General features: G+C 42.8%; 1 protein-coding gene across 2 annotated transcripts in view; it reads right to left on the reverse strand.

The window, feature by feature from the left end:
* Window positions 1–19655, reverse strand: part of LOC147331625 (matrix metalloproteinase-24-like) — a 72599-nt gene that overhangs the window by 7040 nt on the left and 45904 nt on the right. For both annotated transcript variants that reach the window (XM_086294055.1, XM_086294056.1), the window contains 4 exons: window positions 12234–12395; window positions 9078–9292; window positions 4413–4551; window positions 480–746 (listed from right to left, as the gene is read on the reverse strand). In XM_086294055.1, the coding sequence (XP_086150181.1) occupies window positions 480–746; window positions 4413–4551; window positions 9078–9292; window positions 12234–12395 (783 nt within the window). The remainder of the gene's footprint in view (window positions 1–479; window positions 747–4412; window positions 4552–9077; window positions 9293–12233; window positions 12396–19655) is intronic.

Raw genomic sequence — 19655 nt, forward strand, 5'->3', positions numbered from 1 at the left:
AAAACAAATGTAGGAGACAAACGGTAAATATGTTGGAAGAAATTATTGCTGTCTGCGTTAATCTCGCTAAAATGACATTAACGCCATAAATGCATTAATGCGGCAAATCTCTGTTAGCGAGGTACCGCGGATCGCCCCGTGTGTGGGGCTGCACGGCGTCAATGGCTTAGCACGGTTAGCTCGTTTAGCTCGTTGACACGCTGACGCGTTAATATCAAATGTCCAAAACCTTTTGTTTGATCTGTAGTAGAAATTCTTCTTCAGCTTGTGTGAAAATCAGTGTCAGAAAAGTTTGAACATTAACACAGAATCAAAACTAAATTATACTGAAACCATTGTTTTTTCTCGTGTTTTGAAATCTCTCAGCTCCAGTGTTGCCGTCGGGCACGAGGCGACGCTGAGATCGATGAAGGATACCTCCAATTTGACCGGATTTCGTCTCACGCCTGAAACCAAAAGAATAATTAGCTGCCACTCACATCCCTCCCTGCTGATGAAGGCCCCCTGCGGAGCGTCCGGTATTCCCTTCCACACAGTGATGGGTTTGGGGTATCCTGCGTCGGTGGTGTGCTTCTCCTCGTTGTAACGCCAGTACTGGTCCCCTTTGAAGAAGTACGTTTTCCCGACTGGCTCCCACCGCAGCGCCGTGTCGATGCCACTCTTGGGGAGGGAGCTGCCCAGCTCCACCAGGCTGTGAGGGTACCCTGGCTCAGCCGTCACCTCCCTGAACACCCAGTATTTATCACCTGGAACCAGCGTGAAGAAGTAAGTGAGCATTTTAATATTTTCAGTTTGTGTTGTGATCTTACAGAAGCAGCAACAGAACTGCCATAAATGCAGTTCCTTTGATGTCCACTGGGGGCTCCAGTGAGTCAGGCCCCACAGACCCAGCAGGTTTAGTCTTTACGCTTAGATTCAACCATAACGACCTGGCTGCCTCCATCTTCTTTATACAGTCTGTGGTTCTGAGCACAAATAGCTGCTCTCAAACTTTATTGACTTGAACTAAATTATTTATCCTCCAAACAGTCTGAGAAAACGTGTTTCTCCCTCAGTTTCTCAAATGATTATTTAATATTTGAAATTCCAGATATAGATCATGAACAATCGATTGTTCTCTGGCAGACAGCCGATCCGTCTGCCAGCTTTTCTCTTTGTAGGTTTCAAAATAAAGCCGCTAGCTGCCAGGAACACTAACAGAGGCGAAAACACGACCTCCCCGGCGTCGTATCATAAATAAGAATCTTTATAGATACTCTTGTTTTTGGCGGTGGGGTTGCACAGGACAGAAGACTGTGAAATTTAACAGCCGTGGTTAAAGAGCGTCGATTTCCACTACAGCGAGAAAACAAAGATTAAAACAGCTGCTCTGTAGCTTTGTTAAATATTCAGCTCTCACTGTTCAGAAGAAGGATATGGGCGAAAAGGCAAAGAGACATTAAATAAATAAAAGTACTCCACGAAGCCCCTTTTAAAGGCTGATTAAATATCCTGCTGTGACAGACGCTCCTTTAGGAAGCCTGTACTGATCATCTGGAAAAACACACACAGTAAAAACAAAGATTAATACAAAGCCACTGAATCTCAATTATGTCCTTTACAGACACTAATAGCTACTCAGCAGGCATTTAAAGCAGTTTGTAATGTACATTATGAATTAATGGGTAGATTTAAGCAGGAAATTACAGTTTCTGATGTTTTTTTAATGTCTTTTACATCCTTTAACTTGAAGGCTTCTAAACTGGAAAGTTTGATTCAGACTTATTTAAACATTTTGGTACAAATATGTGTTCGTCCTCACAAACATGAGAATAAAGCTTTGCAGTGCGTGTGAGTGTGTGTTCACATCTTTGTGGGGACCAAGACTTGTAGGTTTGCTACAAGTTTGAAGCCATTTTTGAGACTTAAAATGTGATTCAAGTGTCAGGGTTACAATTAGGTTATGGTTAGGTTGGGTTAGGGGAGGGGCTTGTGTCAATTAGATGCCCCCACAAGATATGAATACCCAACGTGTGTGTGTGTGTGTGTGTGTGTGTGTGTGTGTGTGTGTGTGAGAGAGAGAGTCAGCAGCTGAGAGCTCAGACAGAGCAAAGCTATTAATTTCTGCTCCTGGCTGGCAGAAGACGTCGATGAACGAGGGGTCCAAAAGTCTGAGAGCACGGCTGAAAATCCTTCACTTTATTTCATTTACTTGAGAATTTGTCACCAAACGTTTTATTGCAAATGAAAATATGACGTGACGGCGTTCCTCAGAGCTTCCCGTCACTCAGTCCTTGTAAATGTTCAGTGGGGTGAGGTCGGGTTACCGCAGGTTTTTCTCTCCTCTCGTCCTGCCTGTGACACGTAAATCAATCTGGACAGTTGATTTTGAGGCACGTCCTAAAAAGCACCTGGAGCAGAGAGGAGGTCGCACAGGTGTGTCCTTTTCACCTGTGGCATGAGGCGCCCACACATCCAGATCCTGTCAGGAGGAGGACTGCTTCTTGGATCTGTGTTGCTATCCTACCCAGCTCAGCCCCTCCCATCAGCGACGTGAACAGAGGATGAGCTGGTTAAACAGTCCATCGATTCTGCTTTTACATACTGAAGGTAAAAAACACTTAAAAGGACACGCCCACGCGTCCTCCAACATGGCGTGCTGAGATTGATTTCCGGTTCACAAGCAGGAGGAGACGAGGAGGGGCAAATTGGAGAAATGAGAAAAACCCTCAGCCAGAGTGGGTCTGATCCTCTATCAGTGCACTTCCTGTTTTATTTTGAAGGTTAGACGTGACTTTTTTCTCACTGTTCTTTCCTGAGAGTCCGTTTGACTGTCAGCTCCTCGCACTCCTCGTTTTTCTGGGATGAACCTCCTTGTCCGTTTGAGACGTTCCTGCTGCCATCGGCCTGCAGCGCTTTTTGTTGTTAATCATTAATCACGTGTTTCTTTGGCTCTTTTCTCATCAGTGTGACGCAAATCTAAGATTAAGATTTGAACACAAGTGAACGTGATGTCCTCAGGAGTGATGCAAAGACAGAGTGTGTCAGTGCTGACGGGAACGTAAGAAAGAGTGAAAGAAAACGAGAGACACAGTCAGCAGGAAGGGGACGAGGGGCCTTTGGGCCGGGTGCTCCCCGCCGCCACACCATTCTCTATTTCACACTTTATTAAATATCAGGAGAAGGCGGGCATGCACAGAGCAGGACAGAGCCTCATAGCGTTGAAGCAGGTGGCAGATTCTGGAGAATTTTTCAGCTTATCAGGTAAAATCAAGAGATTTTTTTAGAGCAGGTAAATTCAGCCTCAGTGAAAATGAGAGACAGAAATCTTTAAGCTCAGACTGAAGGTGGAGGAAGGAGTCAGACCTGAATTTATATTCCTCTGTTTAATTCTGCATACCTTCTCATGTAAACATCACACAACTGTTAAAAAAATCTGATTTAGATTTGGCTGATGTTCTTATCAACATCATCTTTTGTGCACCTCAGGATGTCTGTCACTGTCACGCTAACAGAAACTGACCTGAATTTCATGTGGAAATGATTCAGCAGTGTTGGGGAGTAACATGTACCACTGTTACGTATTTAAAATACAAAATATGAGTAACTGTATTCTGTTACAGTTACCGTTTAAAAAGGTGGTATTCAGAATACGTTACTAAATACATTTTGGGGCATGTAATCTGTAATCTGTAGTGGGATACATTTTAAAAGTAACCTTCCCAACACTGTTATTCTGGGTGTAAATGCACTGATCCAACATTGAAAGGACAAGAGGACCAGCAGCAGCACACACTTTGCTCACCACTTGGTCGACATCACAGAGTTACCTCCCTGCAACTTTGTCGACTTCTCAAAAAGGTAAACGACACTTAAGGATCGCTGCTTTGACACAGTGGAGGACAGCGAGTTTCCATCACAGAGGCACAAGAACGATTTAGCATAACGTGACTTTGCTGAGAGATCTCAAAATATTTGAAGTGGTGCACGAAAAGCCGACCGTCAACACGACAGCAGGCTGAATTTAAATGTAAGGCTTTTGATTTTTATACACCTGCTCTCAGAAAACAGGCCGAGCGTGTGATGCCTGTTAGTACGGCTGCTAAATTATGCAAAATAAATAAGTTTGGTCAGTAATGAGATCACGTAACATCAATACAACATGAACCAAATGTCCCTCAGTGAGTTTACAGTTTCATTGAGGGTCAAATAAAATTCAAAGGCAAAAGGAGTGAATCGCTGCCCGTGCCTACTCTTAGAATGCTCCTCCATCTGTTGATGCCATTAACAAATACGACAGTTATCTATACATGTGTTTGGACCCTCAGAAATAAAATCCTAGTTCCAGCAGGACTGTGACGCACCGATATTAACTGTTAGTCAGTGTAGGAAAAAGGAAACTATTTGTATACCTCAAATTTTATTCCACATACCTTTGAAGAAGACAAATTTGCCGTCAGTCCTCTCGTAGGCGGCGTCGATGCGAGGTGGCAGGCCTTTCCAGAACTGATCGATCTGCATGGGGTAGCCCTCCTGCACCTTGTTGTTCCTGAGACGCCAAAACCACCGGTCCTAAAAAAGCCCCACAATTCATCACTGCAGAGCGCTGTGCTAAAACGGCGGCAACGTCCCGAACTCCATAATTAGACAAGCGTGAGAAGGAGTTACAGGTGACCTGAGGAGAATCTGAGTCATGCAGCTGGTCATAAAGGACGGTGAGAGGAGAGCGAAAACTGGCAGAGATAAAGAAGATGTGTCCTTAGTGACGGTACAACAGTCAAGTCCTCCAGCAGAACCGGAAGTGCTTAATGTGTAACAGCTGAAGCACAACAGTTATTATCAAATATTCTCATCGTTAACAAAGTTGGCTTCATTTTTTTATCTGGAGCTTTTGTGGAGAATGTGTTTAAATGTTTTCAACAAAAGAGAGAAGCTCAGAACGACAACAGAAACCACTGTGAAGGTAAGAGGAGAAGAAATAACTGGAACAAAAGACGAGCAAAGACGAGACAGAGACTGAGATGTGAAAGAAATGATTATGCAAGTTAAGAGGAGGACTACAGGGAGGGGAGGCAGCAGGAAAGAGGAGGCGAGCATAGAGGAGAGAGGGGAGCTGAAGAGGAGGAGAAGAAGGCGAGCATCAATCTGAGCTCATTATCATTTGGCTTTCGTGAATCTAGGACACAGCCAAGCTAAGTCCCCCCGCTGAATGATGTGCGCGCGCAACCACACACACACACACACACACACACACACACACACTCGCTTGTGCTTCTATTTTTGTGGGGACTCTCAGTGCTTTTCCACAGAGGAACAGCCTAAAAATGTCCTCGCTTTCTATAACTGTCAGTATAAGTCGGGTGCACACGCACGCGCACTGCTTCTCGCCTGGCCTAACATCATCGAGTGGACGCTAATGCTTTTCTGTCTGAACCCAAACAGAGAAGAAAAATCAATGCTTTGCATTCAGCAAAGAAGCCATGAGTGCTTCTCACAGAGGAAACATCCCATAATGAGCGTCTCCTTTTAGACGCCCACCAGCTCTCGCTGCTCTTTATGTCCTCGCGTGCCCCCGTCCTCCAGTTTAAAGGAGACAAAAGATGCTTGTTTTCCTGACTGATGATGGTGCATTCAGGGACCCAGTTCTTCCGTGGAAATGGCGGCTTCATTTTTAACTATTATTGATATTTATTGGATGCTTGTCTGTGTCATTCAGGGGCACACGAGAAAAGCTTTGTTTTGTTTATTACATGTTAGTGCCACCATCTGTTTTGTAGGTGGCATCAACTTTATTTGTCAAAGGAAAACCAAAATGAGCTTTGTGGGTTTGTGAGTTTTTAAAGTGGCCCAATTTTGTGTTTCTTTGTTTCCTGTCATATTTCTCCTGTTTAGTGGTGGGCGTTCATATTAAAGAGGTTTCTAATAATAGATGCAATCCCAGTGCGCTGTTTTAAACACTCAGTTTAACCTGCTTTTAAAACTCTTGAGCCTGTATGATATTACAGAGAGGACATATCCAGCATAGTCATCTCAGGTGCAGAAGCTCCGCCTACCCGCCTTGTGTTTTTAAAAGGAAGCCGATCAGAATACGACAGCATACATTAGTACTACTTTACATTTCTGACTTAGTTTGACTCAAGAATCCATGCTGGCCGCTGATCTAGCAGCCACAGGATCCTGTTTTAAGTGATGATTGAAGATTTTCTCCTGTTTTTGTCACAATGGGAATGAATCCAGCAGAGCAGACAGACAGGTCCAGCTGAGACTGACAGAAAACAGAGAGACTCACTGACAGGCAGGAAGGACAGAGAGCCAGACGAGTCTGTGACCTTTTCGAACATTCAGTTTAAATATCAAAGACATCCAAAATGAATTTTTCTTCTGCTCAGGATGAGATTCTGTCTCAAAACAGAGGTAGGGCTAGCTAGCTAACTGCAGGCTGTAAGAACAGTAGGTGAGATCCAGAGAAGGATTTATGTTTAAGCTAAAGAAGCATTACAAGTTTTACAAGACAAAAGTTAACGATTGGTTGGTGTGACATTACTCTGCACCATGTTGGACTTTTAAAAACTCGGCACTGTCCAGTATGAGGCAAAAGAGTTCGAGGCTGCAGGGGCAACGGTTAAGCCAAGCTAGGCTAGCTAGCCTTTAGCAGTGCTAGTGGTGATGAGTTTTCTGAGAAATAAAAAAAACTGGATTTGTTGCTTGTGTCATATCAAATTGTTATTTTTTAAGTTACTGGAGCATCACATCAATCACGTCTTGCTGTAAAATTAGCTTTAGCACCCAAACCTGCACTTCCACTAATGTCCACTCGAGGCTGTCTCCAAAAATGAGTCAGTCCTCATTGACGCCCATATTAAAATGATACGAGTCTCTATGGGCTAGCATCCTGTTTATACAAACGCTACAGGTGGTAAACTGTTTATAACTCACATTTAAAAACTATATTAAGAATTAAAATTAGTCTCATGATTTAAACTCATTTCAAATGCAGTTAAGTGACTAAAAATTCATCTTACTTTGTACTTAATTGCACAAACAGACCTTCCACATCCTAATATTTTATTTATATGCTGCGTCACACTGATGTGCAGGTATCTGTGTGTGTTACTTGGCAAGCTTGCTGGTATTAGCTCATCTCTCTACAGTCTTTGGCCTGTTGGGTGCTTTGAATATCTAAACATTTAAAATATAAAATTAAATAAAGCCATACAGTTTATACTACTACATGCAACACGCTGTAAATGTGCACGCCTGCTGTGTGCTGGCATGCAAGCGCCTACAGAGCTGCATCGGTTGGTTACTAACTGTACTGGAAGCATATGGCTGATGCTAATGATCATAGGCTGGATAGCGCCATATGCCACTGGGCTGCTTCTTTCATCTGACGGCACCATGAGAGTGGTCGTTTTTAGCACCAGCGGCCCCGCGGTGGCGTCCAAACCCATACTGTTGGCAGTGTTAAAGCCATCGTTACCTTCCTAAACACTAATCTGGACCACGCCGTCCAAACCTGCGTTTATGGATAATGATTATGAGACATAAACTTCAACCATACTTCCAACATCATTGCTACTCTGCATCCTCCTCCCGTAATGTTCAATTAAGCTTTATCTAAATCCCCCAGTGACACCCTGTTTTTTATAGCAACCCACGGCTGTGTGACTCACCGTCTGTAGGAGATAACAGCCATTAATTACAGACACAACAGCATCCTGTTCAATAAGCTCGTGTTGGAACGAGCACTCAGGTTCTTTAACAGGATGAGATATCAAAGACTTTTATTGGTTTGATGCATTTAAATATTTCTTATTTAGACGTTTTAATGTTTCTGTTATTTGATGGAAAGCAGTTGGCACTAAATGTTTGTTCTGGCCTTTTTTCATATTTTCATTTACAAATCTGGAAAATAAATAATAAATTAAAATATTTTGCTCTGCTTTTACCCAGTGGTCTAATTGTTTTTTAATACTTAAAAAATAGTTATTTTATGTTATTGTAGAGATATCTTAATGTGATATGAGATTTGTTGTTGCTTTATTTTAATGGAGTCCCTCATAATTTACATTGTTTTGGTGTTTTCAATGCTGTTGTTGAATATTTTCAAAAATATTTTTAATTTGTGTCCTACATTTTTTTTTAAATATAAAATTAGTATTATTTTAATTATTATGATGACGATGATGATTATTATTTATCAACGTGTTTGATACGTGTTGTGCTACTTGCTTCATCATTGTAATCACCTGTAAAATAATAATAAAAATAATAGGACTAATGCGATTATATATTTTCCTAAATTGGGAAATGTAGTTAAAAAATTATGTGAAATTATTTAAAAACAATTAAAAGTGTTGTAATGTAACTTTTGTGTTGCATTTGTGGTGGAAAATACAACCTTTGATGAATCAGAATTAAGATTGAGTTTGATATTTTATACCAGGTCTTTAATGTATCCCAATAAATCACCACAGAAAAGAAAAATCCAGGAGTTAGAGTTCCTGGAAAGCTACAGTGACAGGTTTTCTTGGGCGTAAAGAACAGAAATGTGATGAATCATCGATCTTCTGCCTGTTTGTCTGCGAGCTGCTGCCTGATCGGGAGCTGAGCAACCAAACTTGGCAGACGGGTACATCGAGCATCCTGAAGGCTCTTATCTCTACCAGATATTATGATGTCATCGCATTGCTTAGCAACCACATACCAACTTGCAAAAACGACATTTTTAATAATTATTATGCATGCACAGTATCTTACAATACCATCCTGTCATTTTGATTTCACAACAATAACACCTCATTGAAAACTTGAACTTCATCTGTGGAGACGACGTCAGCCTGCCAGCTGAAATGATCTATCATTTTATTTTACTGGAGATTCACCAATTAATCAAAGGGAAGAAAACTAATGTGAAAACTGATTCACTCCAAAATAACATTAACTGTCTTGATTTGTCACCTTCGTCAGCTGTTACAAGTTTCTGGCTTTGTCAACAACGTGAAAAAGTAATCAAAGAATTCAAAAATGAGCGACTGTTACTGAACACTGTCAAAGAGACCAGCAGCAGGCGTCTGCGCCGCTACGTCTCCGCTCACCTTGAACACGAACATCTCCCGTCTGAAGAAGGCCACAGTGTTGAAGTTGCCATCGCAGATGTTGGGTTTGCCGTTTCCAGGCAGTGCGGGCCGGTTACCGGGCGGGTGCGGCGGACGGGAATGCCGGTCGTGCTTGCGCTCGGAGGTCGAATGCGTCCGTCGAGAGGGTAAGGTGGGTAAGGGCCGGGTGGGTTCCAGCATGGCTGTGGGGATGCCTGGAGAATCACGTCAATCACAGCATGAATCAGTCGGGCACCGTGATTGGTTCCAGAGGATCATTAAGAGCACTGAGACTCAAAGACCCACAGCAGCATGAGTCACTGGTCATCAGCTGTGCGAACACGACTTCTTATGTAAGAGCCTGTGAGACAGCATTATGCAGACCGCAGAAACACAACTAGTACATTTGGTTCAATGACTCATTTGTTTTTATGGGCAGAAGGAAAACCTCGGATTATAAATCTGTTTGCTTAAATCGCTGCCTCGCATCGACACGGGAGCGAGACGCCTGAAACAGCAGTGCGGCTCATTCCACCCCATCTCGTTTGTCCATCGTGCGTGTTTTTGTGTCTATTTGTGGTTGTTTTGTGTGGTTTTATGTTTCCTTTGTGTCTCTCTGTGTTTGGGTTTTTCTAGTTGCGAGTCTCTTTGTGCTGCTTTGTGACACTTCTGGTGATTTTTTTGCATCTTCTTATTGTTGTTTTGTGCCAAGCAGCCAAAAATAGATCATTTTAGGCCTCTGCTGTGGTTGCTTTGCTCTCCTTTTCATTTCTTTAGTCTGCATTGTTTGGTGTCCGTCTTATTTTCATTCTTTTCCACTTCCTCTGCCTTTTATTAAAAAACAAACAGAAACTCTTTCTGTTGCAGATCCGTCCATGACAAAGACGCTCAATGTTCCAACAGGAAAAGAAAATCTATTCTCTTTTTTCTAAGCGTACCAACACGAGTCGGTAAATTGCACAGAAACAGTCTCGTTGTAAAATGAACAGTGCGGTGCTGTTGTGGCGGCTGGTGTTGAGAGCAGCACATCCAGCAGGATGAACTTTGAGCAGATAAAATAACAGGCTTTGTTATCCACACTGAACAATGAAGTGCAGCGGAGAAAAACCGCCGACTGCACAGTTCTGGCCGGTATTTCCCTTCAACGCTGACTTCAAATGTCACCTGTGTATCACGACCTTTAATGTGAGGCTCAGTTGTTCTGAGGGCCGAGATAACCTTCTTGCTTTGATTATTAAAGGAAACCAAAGCAAAGAAAAAGAGAAGCGTGATGAAAAAAGCTGCAGATACAGTAGATTTCAGCTACCTGGGTGTTTTGTGAGAGATGGTGCAGATAGAAATGTTCTTATCTTTAACAGAGCAGACGTGTTTCTTTTCCCTGCCTTTTCTTTGTGTCTCTGCATCACAAATAAATGTTACACTACATTACAACAGAAGCTGTCGTGATTACTTCAGCGCAGACAGAAAGCCTGTCAGGAAACGCGCCTGCCGCTGACAGGCCTTCGCTTTTCTTTGTTTACTTAGAAACGTTCAGTGAAACGAGAGGCTTTGCGCCTTTTCTGAAATGCAACACAGCGTCTCTGGTGTAAACACAAAGGGAAAGACTCGCGTTTTCTTTCCAGGCAAAGACGGCTCAGGTCTGCTTATCAGCCGGGCTCTTCACGTTCGAGCTCCGCTGCCGGCCGACGGACGCCGAACACTCCTGCAGCTGCACTCGGGGCTTTTTCAATTAATATTTCATATTCAAATTTTACTGGTTTTTGTTTTAGCGTAAAGTCACCTGTTCAACCAGTCAGAGGCAGAAAAGAGTCAAAACATCACGTTTTTCATTTAACGCAGGCAAATTTCTTCAAATGAAAATGTGCAGTGACTTAAAAGATCCCTCGTTTCAAAGTGAAGAGCTCTAATATGAGCTTCATATATTTTCCTCTTTGCTATAAAATACACACTCTGTCCCGGAGAAGGCGTTTGCACAGCACAGACTCAGGATTGACCATGCATCTATAACGTCAGCATCTTCCTTCTGCTTAAGGCATGCAGGCTTTTCATAAAATGAAATCATAAAAAGTTTAATTATAAAAAGTTTATGAAGCTCATCCTCCTGAAACGTGTCGTAAACCTTTTATTCACCGCAGAGGTTATTTCCTGCGACGATCCAAAACCCTGTGAGAAGCCGCTGGCTGTTTAGAGGAGATGCTGACGTTCAGGTTGCTCATGCTCTGTCCTGTGCGTTCTTGCTCAAGGACACGTCGGCAGGGTCAGAGATCAAACACACAATTAGCCACAGCTTCATGCTCAACAAAGATTGTAACCATGATTATTTTGTTCAACGGTGATATTTTTAACTTTACTTTTCAAACACTGTCCATCAAATATTCCATGAAACTCGTATTTATTGCTCCTCACCGACTCTTTGACATTAAACTGATTCCAAACTGCTGCAGGCTGAAGTGTGTAGGAGGATAAACTGGAGCGCCGCAAAGAAAAGAACGAAACGAGAGCGCTCGAGTTTACATTTCGATTCACTGCGCGGTCCTTCTGCTTTTATCTTCACACAATATTTGTGTATTTTGCGTCATCCTGACCCAAAATTGTCGGCGTCAGTACACCGTAAACAGAATGATGTCCTCAGCTGGATACAAAACAGACATCTATGAGAGGAAAGTCTCTTCATTTTTTTCAATAATTTGGAATAAGTGTCTTTAATTCAAATTCGATTTTCTTGGCTTTTATTTTGACATTTGTTGAGTTCTACTTCCTGTCTATGTGCTATTAAAAAAGGGAATTGGCTAAAATCAAACCTGGATGGATATTTGGGGGATTTTACTTGTTTCTCACACTTGGAGACAAAAGTGACGTCAATGTTTGTTGAATCGTCTGAAAAGCTGAAATAAAGAAGTGACTGAAAATCTTTTGTTCTTCAACTAAAAGGACAAAAACCCAAACTAACGATGTTTCTTTAAACAAATGACTGACTTAAACCCATTCACTCAAGCACCGTTTCTTAAGGACCTTCTCGCTGACATTGACACAAACTTGGCGGTCAGTATCTCGCTCAAGGAGAGCCAGGAATCGAACCACCAACCTTCCGATTAGTAGACGATCTGCTCCACCTCCCGAGCTACAGCCTACACAGAACTAAACCCGAGAGCTCACCGTAGATCTTCTGAATGCCCTGCAGGTCGTCCAGCGGCAGCTTGAAGTTGTGCGTGTCCATGTACTGGTAGAAAGGAGCCATGATGGCACTGGGATCGTTGGAGTGCTCCAAACCCAACGCGTGCCCCAACTCGTGCACCGCCACCAGGAACAAATCGTTACCTGGAAAGAGAGGAAGATGATTAGAGGGGAGAGGCGACAAAGAGGAGGAGGAAAAAATGATGAGATTAGAGAACGCAAAGCAGAGAAGCAGCATCGCTTTCAACATCACTCACAGCGCCTTAAAAGCTTGTTTCAGAAATCAGGTGATAAAACAGAAAACAGGAGCATCTCTGTGCTGCCTGCAGGCCGTCGCTGCCGGTTCATTAAAAGAGAATCAGTTTACTGAGAAAGCCTCAACATCTCCCTCCTGTCTGAATCAGAACAAAGCCTCCCCAGTGTAAACAGCAAAGACCAAAGACGGCGTCAAAGGCGCCGGCAAAGTGAGCTAAAGTTAGCCTGTGATGTGTTGACTCATCAGCTGTGTAATATGAATCTCACATCAAAAGCAGAATTGGCGGTGAATGGAAGCGACTGTCAGGCTGGTGAATCCAAAGCTCCTGTTTCTAAAGTCCAATTCTTCAAAGGCTGCTGCTTGACGGGGATTACTTCAGAGCGCGCCGTACTGTTTGCCTGCAAAATTCACAGAGTTCACAGTCTCACAGAAAGCGACTTTAAATTCATAATCTGCAAATGTATAAATAATGTACGGCTGTTTTCGAGACTAAAATACGCTGGAGAACAAGCAAACATGTTGAATTTGGAGCAGGAAGCCATCAGAGTGGAGATGCTCCGCAGTCAGGCTGTTTCATTAATGCTCCTGTGATGACGGGAACGCTGCATGTTTGCTGTGGCACAATGGGCAGTAATATACAGCACTGGATCATCTGCATATAAACTAGTTAGAGTGAGATGAAAATGTGAAAACAATCCATGTTCATGCGCACAATTAATGCTCCGCGACATGTTAGAAACCTTATGTGAGTGGATCAAAACTCTGCTTTTTTAATTTGTCCCATTGTGTATATTTATTTAGTATCTTTTAGCCATAATTAGTTGTCAGTTTGTGTCACTGTTGGTCATTTCAGTCTGTTTCTGGCCTTTTTTATTCCCTTTTTTTATTCACTTTGCATCTTTTACAGCCGTGTTGTCCTCCTGTCATTTCTAAAACTCTCCTTGTGGGTGTTACACATTTTCTATGTAACTGCTTTTCATGAGTCAGGTGCTAATTAGTCATTACGTGGCCGTTTCACACCTGGGTAGTTGTTTTGGACTTCTTAGTTATCATTAGTTGTGTTACTTTTGGCCATTTTGTGCAGTTTTATGGTCGTTTCACGTAGAACAGTTTATGCACCACAGCAGAACCAGGTGTGATGCATCCTCACAAAGTCTCAACAATTCATCAGAGCTCACATATGCAGACGTAAATAAACAGGATTTTATTCAGATTAAGTACCTGAGGTCCAGGAAGTCTTTGGAAAAAACTGAAGGATGTGATCGAAGCACAAGCTGAGGTTCTGGAAAAAACAGACTTTTCAATAGTTTTCAATTAAATTCAGGTTTCAATTTTCCAATTAAAGCACCTGATAGCAGCCAGAATAACAGCTCCAGTTCTACAGTTCACGCTGTTACGTGTGCTCTTATCACAACTTATCAAAAGTAAAATTACGAAGGAGAACAGAAGGTCTTGTTTTCCCGGACGTCGTGTATTCATGTGGGGTCTTTATTACAGCCAGACTCTGAGCAGAGATCCAGAGCTGCTGTCATGTGTTTAATGACTTCTTACTGTCTGAATGCGGAGCTCAAATTAATACTTTCCCTCAGCTTTGTAATTGGTTTGACTCTGTTTGAACCAAATTACACAACATAATTATCTTTTTCCTTTACCGAGGCCACTCTGTTTGAAGATTATAGCCTCGGTGGCCTGCGCCTGACTTACAGACTAATGGAGATGGAAATGAGCAGACGCTGACGACCGTTTGTGTCAATCCTTTTATTCATTTTCAGTTCCTCTTCCCGAGGTCTCTTCCAATTCGACTCATTGTTTCCTGTCTCGTTTGTTCTATTCAGGAGAAATGATTTTTACTGACCTATACACTCATCAGCATGTCTCCTAAAGTTTAAAACCAGTCATTTTAGAGTCAGTAACGGGTAAAGGGCTTCCTCTACAACTTGTTTTATTTTTTAGAAAAGACTGAAGTGATGTCAGTGTGAAATTTCTGTGTTTCCTGTTGAAGTTTAACGGGGTCCAGTTATATATTTTTATTTCCTGACAAGTTGCTGTGTTTAACTGAATCCAGTGGTTTTATACAAACTTGCAGCAGCACAGCATTATGGAGAAACAGCCAATCACCCCGTCCACCTCTGGCAGCCATTACAGAGTTTCCTGTTTGACTGAAGAGGAAAACAAACCCTGAATCTCAATTAGAAAACGTGCAGCATTTTCTAAAGAAAACCCAGACGTGGCTGAGGACACACTCAGCGACGTATTCACAGATTTTAGCTGGAAGGACCAATATTAGTACGTGCTATTTCTGACAGACCGACAGAAAAGTCACGATCAAGAATGAGAAAAATTAATTTATGTGAGGACACATTTCTCTGACAGAAACACGATCACGACTCGAAAGCAGGGAAACTTTCCTGAACTGGCATGCAAGACTTTAGACAGTGAGATATGAAATGAACATAATCGAGTGAAGTTAAAAACGCCAAAGCAACAGAAAGCAAAGCTACAGAGTGTTGTGTGCCCACCTTATTACTAAATTAGGCAGAGCACTCCGAATTGAATCAGGACATAAAGCACGGTCTTTATGTTGCTTTATTGAACACTGTCCATCTTACAACTAGCCACTTAACGGGGCTTCCTCCGGACAACCACCTCCGGTTCAAAGGTCATCACCTTAAGGCATAGCCATATCAATACATGACATCCCCCTTTTCCTTAGACTCAAACTTTAGTTGTAATAACTTTGATGTCTTTTTTTTTCCAACACTGAACATTCTTCTCGTCTTACTTTCTAACAAGTATATAATCTAACTGTCTCACCACACATGTACCTTTCTTTTTTCAATATATACATGTCAAAATACACATATGAACTTGAAACTTGCCAACTTTAAGTTACCTCTTCACCTTAACATATTATAGTTCATTTCACCACAAAATCACGAAACCTCTCGGGTATCTTTTTAGCCCTCTGTGATCTACTTGGTCTCTCGGGCCCCTGGGAGCCCTCTTGTGGTGTTGGAGTGAAGGTGTCAGTCTTTGTGGGTGTTTCACCTTCCTCCCTTTCAGGTATTGTGTCATAGTGTCCTTCTCTGGTCTCATTTGTCTCGTATTTCTTCACATGTGTGGTATTCCGGTGATAGCGAGCTCCTGTTGGTGATTCAATAATGACTTGGTTTCCAGTTCTGCTTACAACTTTGTGTGGTGTTGCGTCGAATGGTGTTGTAAACTTGTCCACTTTGTCTTGTTGAACCAGCACTGTGTCTCCCGAGTCAACTTTTGAATACTCGGCTCCCCTTCGTTCATCAGCAGAAATCTTTGATTTTCCCTTCTGTTCAGCGTCTCTGTCACGCACGTCCAACTCCGTTGTTTTTGCCTCACTGATGTTCGGTAACTTTCCTCTCATTTTGTGGTTGAACAGGAGTTCTGCGGGACTTTTCCCTGTGGTTGGATGTTCAATGCTGCGATACACTGTTACATATTTTCGTAGCTCTCGCTTCCAGTCAAGTCCTTCGGCTTGTGCGATCCTGATTCTTTTCATCAATGATGCATTTTGCCGTTCCACTTCTCCATTTGCTTGAGCCCATTTTGGTGTAGTTCTTATATGTTTGATTCCATTAGTTTCACAATATTCTCTGAACAGCTCAGATTTGAACTGTGGGCCGTTATCAGATTTGATGGTAACTGGTAGCCCATGTCTGCTAAATATACAGTCAATAGAGTCAATGACTTTTTCAGCGGTTGTAGATGACCTTACATCATACTCATAGTACCGACTGTAGTAATCTATCAGTACAAGTATTGAGTGGTTCGAAGGTAGCGGTCCCAGTAAGTCTACCGCCACATCTCGCCATGGTCCATCCGGTAAAAGTGTGTTTCTCAGTGGTTCAGGTGGATCTGGTCTGGCTACTACTTGACATCCGTGACAAGATTTACAAAATTTTTCTGCAGCTTTGTCCATCCCTGGCCACCAAACTTTTGTTCTGAGATGCTGTTTGGTTCCAACAATTCCTAAATGTCCTTCATGAGCTAGTGACAGTGCTTGAGCTCTGAGGTTTTCTGGCAATACAATGCGAGTTCCCCGCAAAACTATGTAGCCGACGACACACAGTTCATTTGCAATGGGTGCACGTTTTGCATTTTTCAAAGTGTCCATTTTCAATAGCTCTTCGCACTTCTGTTAATTCTGAGTCTGTAGCAGAGGCTTCTTCAACCTCTCTTGTTGTGAGTGCTTTTGGAGTAGCATTAACTGCAACAAATCTCACATATTTGTCAGATTCATGCTTATGTGTCTCTTTGGACGTGGTGTCAGCCAGCAGTCTTGACAGTGAATCCGCAATGTTTTGCTTTCCCGCAATGTGCACTACTTTAAAGTCATATGGTTGCAGTCTGAGAACCCACCTTTCTATGCGTGCCCAAGGTTTAGATTTCTGGCTGTATATGACCTCCAATGGCTTGTGGTCTGTGATGAGGTCAAACTTCCTGCCATACACATATGGATGTAGTCTCTCACATGCCCATACTAGTGCTAGGGCTTCTCTTTCTGTTTGAGAATATCTTCGCTCACAGTCTGTTAAACTCCGACTTACGTAGCACACTGGTACCTCTTCTCCGTTCTGTATTTGAATTAGCACTGCGCCCAAGCCTACAGGGCTTGAATCTGCTATGACTCTGGTTGGGGCTTCTTTGTCAAAATAGGCTAGGGTACCTGCTCTGGCTAACTCAGTCTTTAGTCTTTCAAATGCTTGCTTTTGTTCTGGCCCGAATGTAAACATAGTTTCTTTTCGAGTTAAACGTCTTAGTGGTTCAGAGAGTGTAGCAAACTGTGGTATGAACCTGCTACTGAAGCCTACCAGTCCAAGAAAGCTTCTCACCTCTGTAGCATTCTTCGGTTCTCGGGCTTCCACCACAGCTCTCACTCTTTCTTCAGTCGGGCCAATGCCTTTCTGTGTCAGCAGTATTCCCATGAACACAAGTCTGTCCATGTTGAACTGACACTTCTCTGAGTTTAGCGTCAGGCCACAGTCAGAGAGTCTCTTCATCACAGCATGCAGGCGTTTATCATGGGTTTCCTGGTCTGGCGCGTGTATGATTACGTCATCTGAAATGTTCTCATCTCCTTCAATGCCAGCTAGTGCATTGGCAATCTCATGCTGATATTGCTCACTAGCTGATGAGACTCCAAATATTAGCCTTTTGTACCGGTATACTCCGTTGTGCACTGCAAATGTAGTTATCTCTCTTGACTCCGGGGTAAGCTCTAGTTGATGGTATCCCCACTTGAGATCGAGTTTGGTGAAGATTGCAGAGCCGTTTAGTCCTTGCAAGATTTCATCCACAGTGGGTATGGGGTATCTTTCCCTGATTATTGCCTCATTTGCTTTTCTCATGTCTAAGCACATTCTGATATCTTTGTCACATTTCTTTGGGAGTACCACTACAGGATTTACCCAAGGTGTAGGTCCTTCTACACGTTCTATAATGTCCATGTCGATTAGTTCATTGATCTTTTTCTCCACTGCATCCCTCAAATGATAAGGTATGCGCCTCAGTGGCTGTGCTACTGGTTTCACATTTGGATCAATGTACAGGCTGATCTGTTTGGTGTTTAGCTTTCCTACTCCTTTGAACACTTTTGGATACTTTTCTTTAAGAGTGTGCTTTAAATCTGTGACAGCCGCCACATTTTCACCTATTTTCAACACTCCTAACTTTATGGCAGTCTTTTTCCCCAGGAGTGGTTCACCATTACCTCTAATCACAATAAATTCAGCCTCTTCAGTCCTGTCACCAATCTTGATTTCACATCTGAATGCACCTTTAACCGTGAGTGCCTGTGCTGAGGAATATGCATATAAATTCCTCTGCTCTATGGGTACATATGAGCGACATTTTATCTTTTCAGCTTTTAGCTTTTCCCATATGTTTTCTCCCATCACATTACTTGTAGCTCCAGAGTCAACTAACATTTTCAACTCTATTCCCCCAACAGAAAAGGTAAGTTTCTCAGGTACATTATCATCATTTACAATAAATGCATAATCATCTTGTTCAACAGCATTCACATTTTGTTTCTTTTGTCTTTTTGTACGACACATTTTTGAAAAGTGGTCCTCACCATTACACTTGTGACATGTTTGTCCTCGTGCTGGGCATTTGGGATCTTTGCCCATGTGGTCAGTATAACCACACCTGTAACACTGTCTGTCTGTCTGTTTTATTATCATCTTTCATTTTTCCTTTTGGTCTGTTGTTCTTCTCTTTCTTTGCTGTAAAAATCCAGCTGACCGTGTCCTCTCCTTTCTTTTCCCCGGCGACGCTCATCGCCGCCATCTGCTCCTCCACGCGTTCACAGTGTGAAGCCACCTCTAACGTGCGAGTTAGGGTTAAGCCTGGACCCTCCTCAAGCAGCTTTCTCCGTACATATTCAGAAGTGCATTTACTCAGGATAGCGTCCCGTATCTGGTTATCATTGTCAGCTTGAAAGTCACAGTCTTTTGCAGCTCGCCTCAAACGTGTACAAAATTGTTGCACAGTCTCACCTGGTGTTTGGGACAATTTGTGGAAAGTTTGGCATGCGTATGCTGCATTCACTTGAGGAACAAAGTAAGTGTTGAGCGCAGTCACCGCAGCGCTGTAATCCTTTGCCTCTCCCGTCTGTGGTAGAGTGGAGAAGACGTCCTGCACATCCTGTCCGGCCATGTGCAGTAGAAGAACGCGTCTCCGCTGTCTGATCGCGTCTGTAGCATCATCCGTCAAAATAAGACCTTTCCCATCAGCAAACAACTCGAAGGATGTTAACCAGCGCGTCCATCTTGGTCCGAGCATAGCTGGATCAGTGTAGCAGGTGAACGGTTGAATACCCGACTTTTCCATGTTGGAATACTGAAAAATCATTGTAGCCATAGTCAGAGTCACTCGTGGGGCTGAGAGGATAATTCCAGAAGGACAGTTCCCGGCTTTCTCCAAAACTGAGTCCATCTTTATACAAGTGTTAGACCTGCGATTAAAGCAGTGGTTCTCAAAGTGTGTGGAGTTCTGACAGGCGGAGGTGCGCCCCAAAACAGATTTCCAAAAGCACAGGGGAAGTGTTTCTGGGGAGACAATAACCCGACGGACCAGTTGCAGGAACCAAAACATGCTAGGTAAGTGTG

The sequence above is a fragment of the Aulonocara sp. 'chitande type north' Nkhata Bay genome, linkage group LG5 (assembly GCF_057382095.1).
Source record: "Aulonocara sp. 'chitande type north' Nkhata Bay isolate Kocher_YH1m ecotype deep benthic linkage group LG5, A_spYH_male_GT1.1, whole genome shotgun sequence".
Classification (NCBI taxonomy): domain Eukaryota; kingdom Metazoa; phylum Chordata; class Actinopteri; order Cichliformes; family Cichlidae; genus Aulonocara; species Aulonocara sp. 'chitande type north' Nkhata Bay.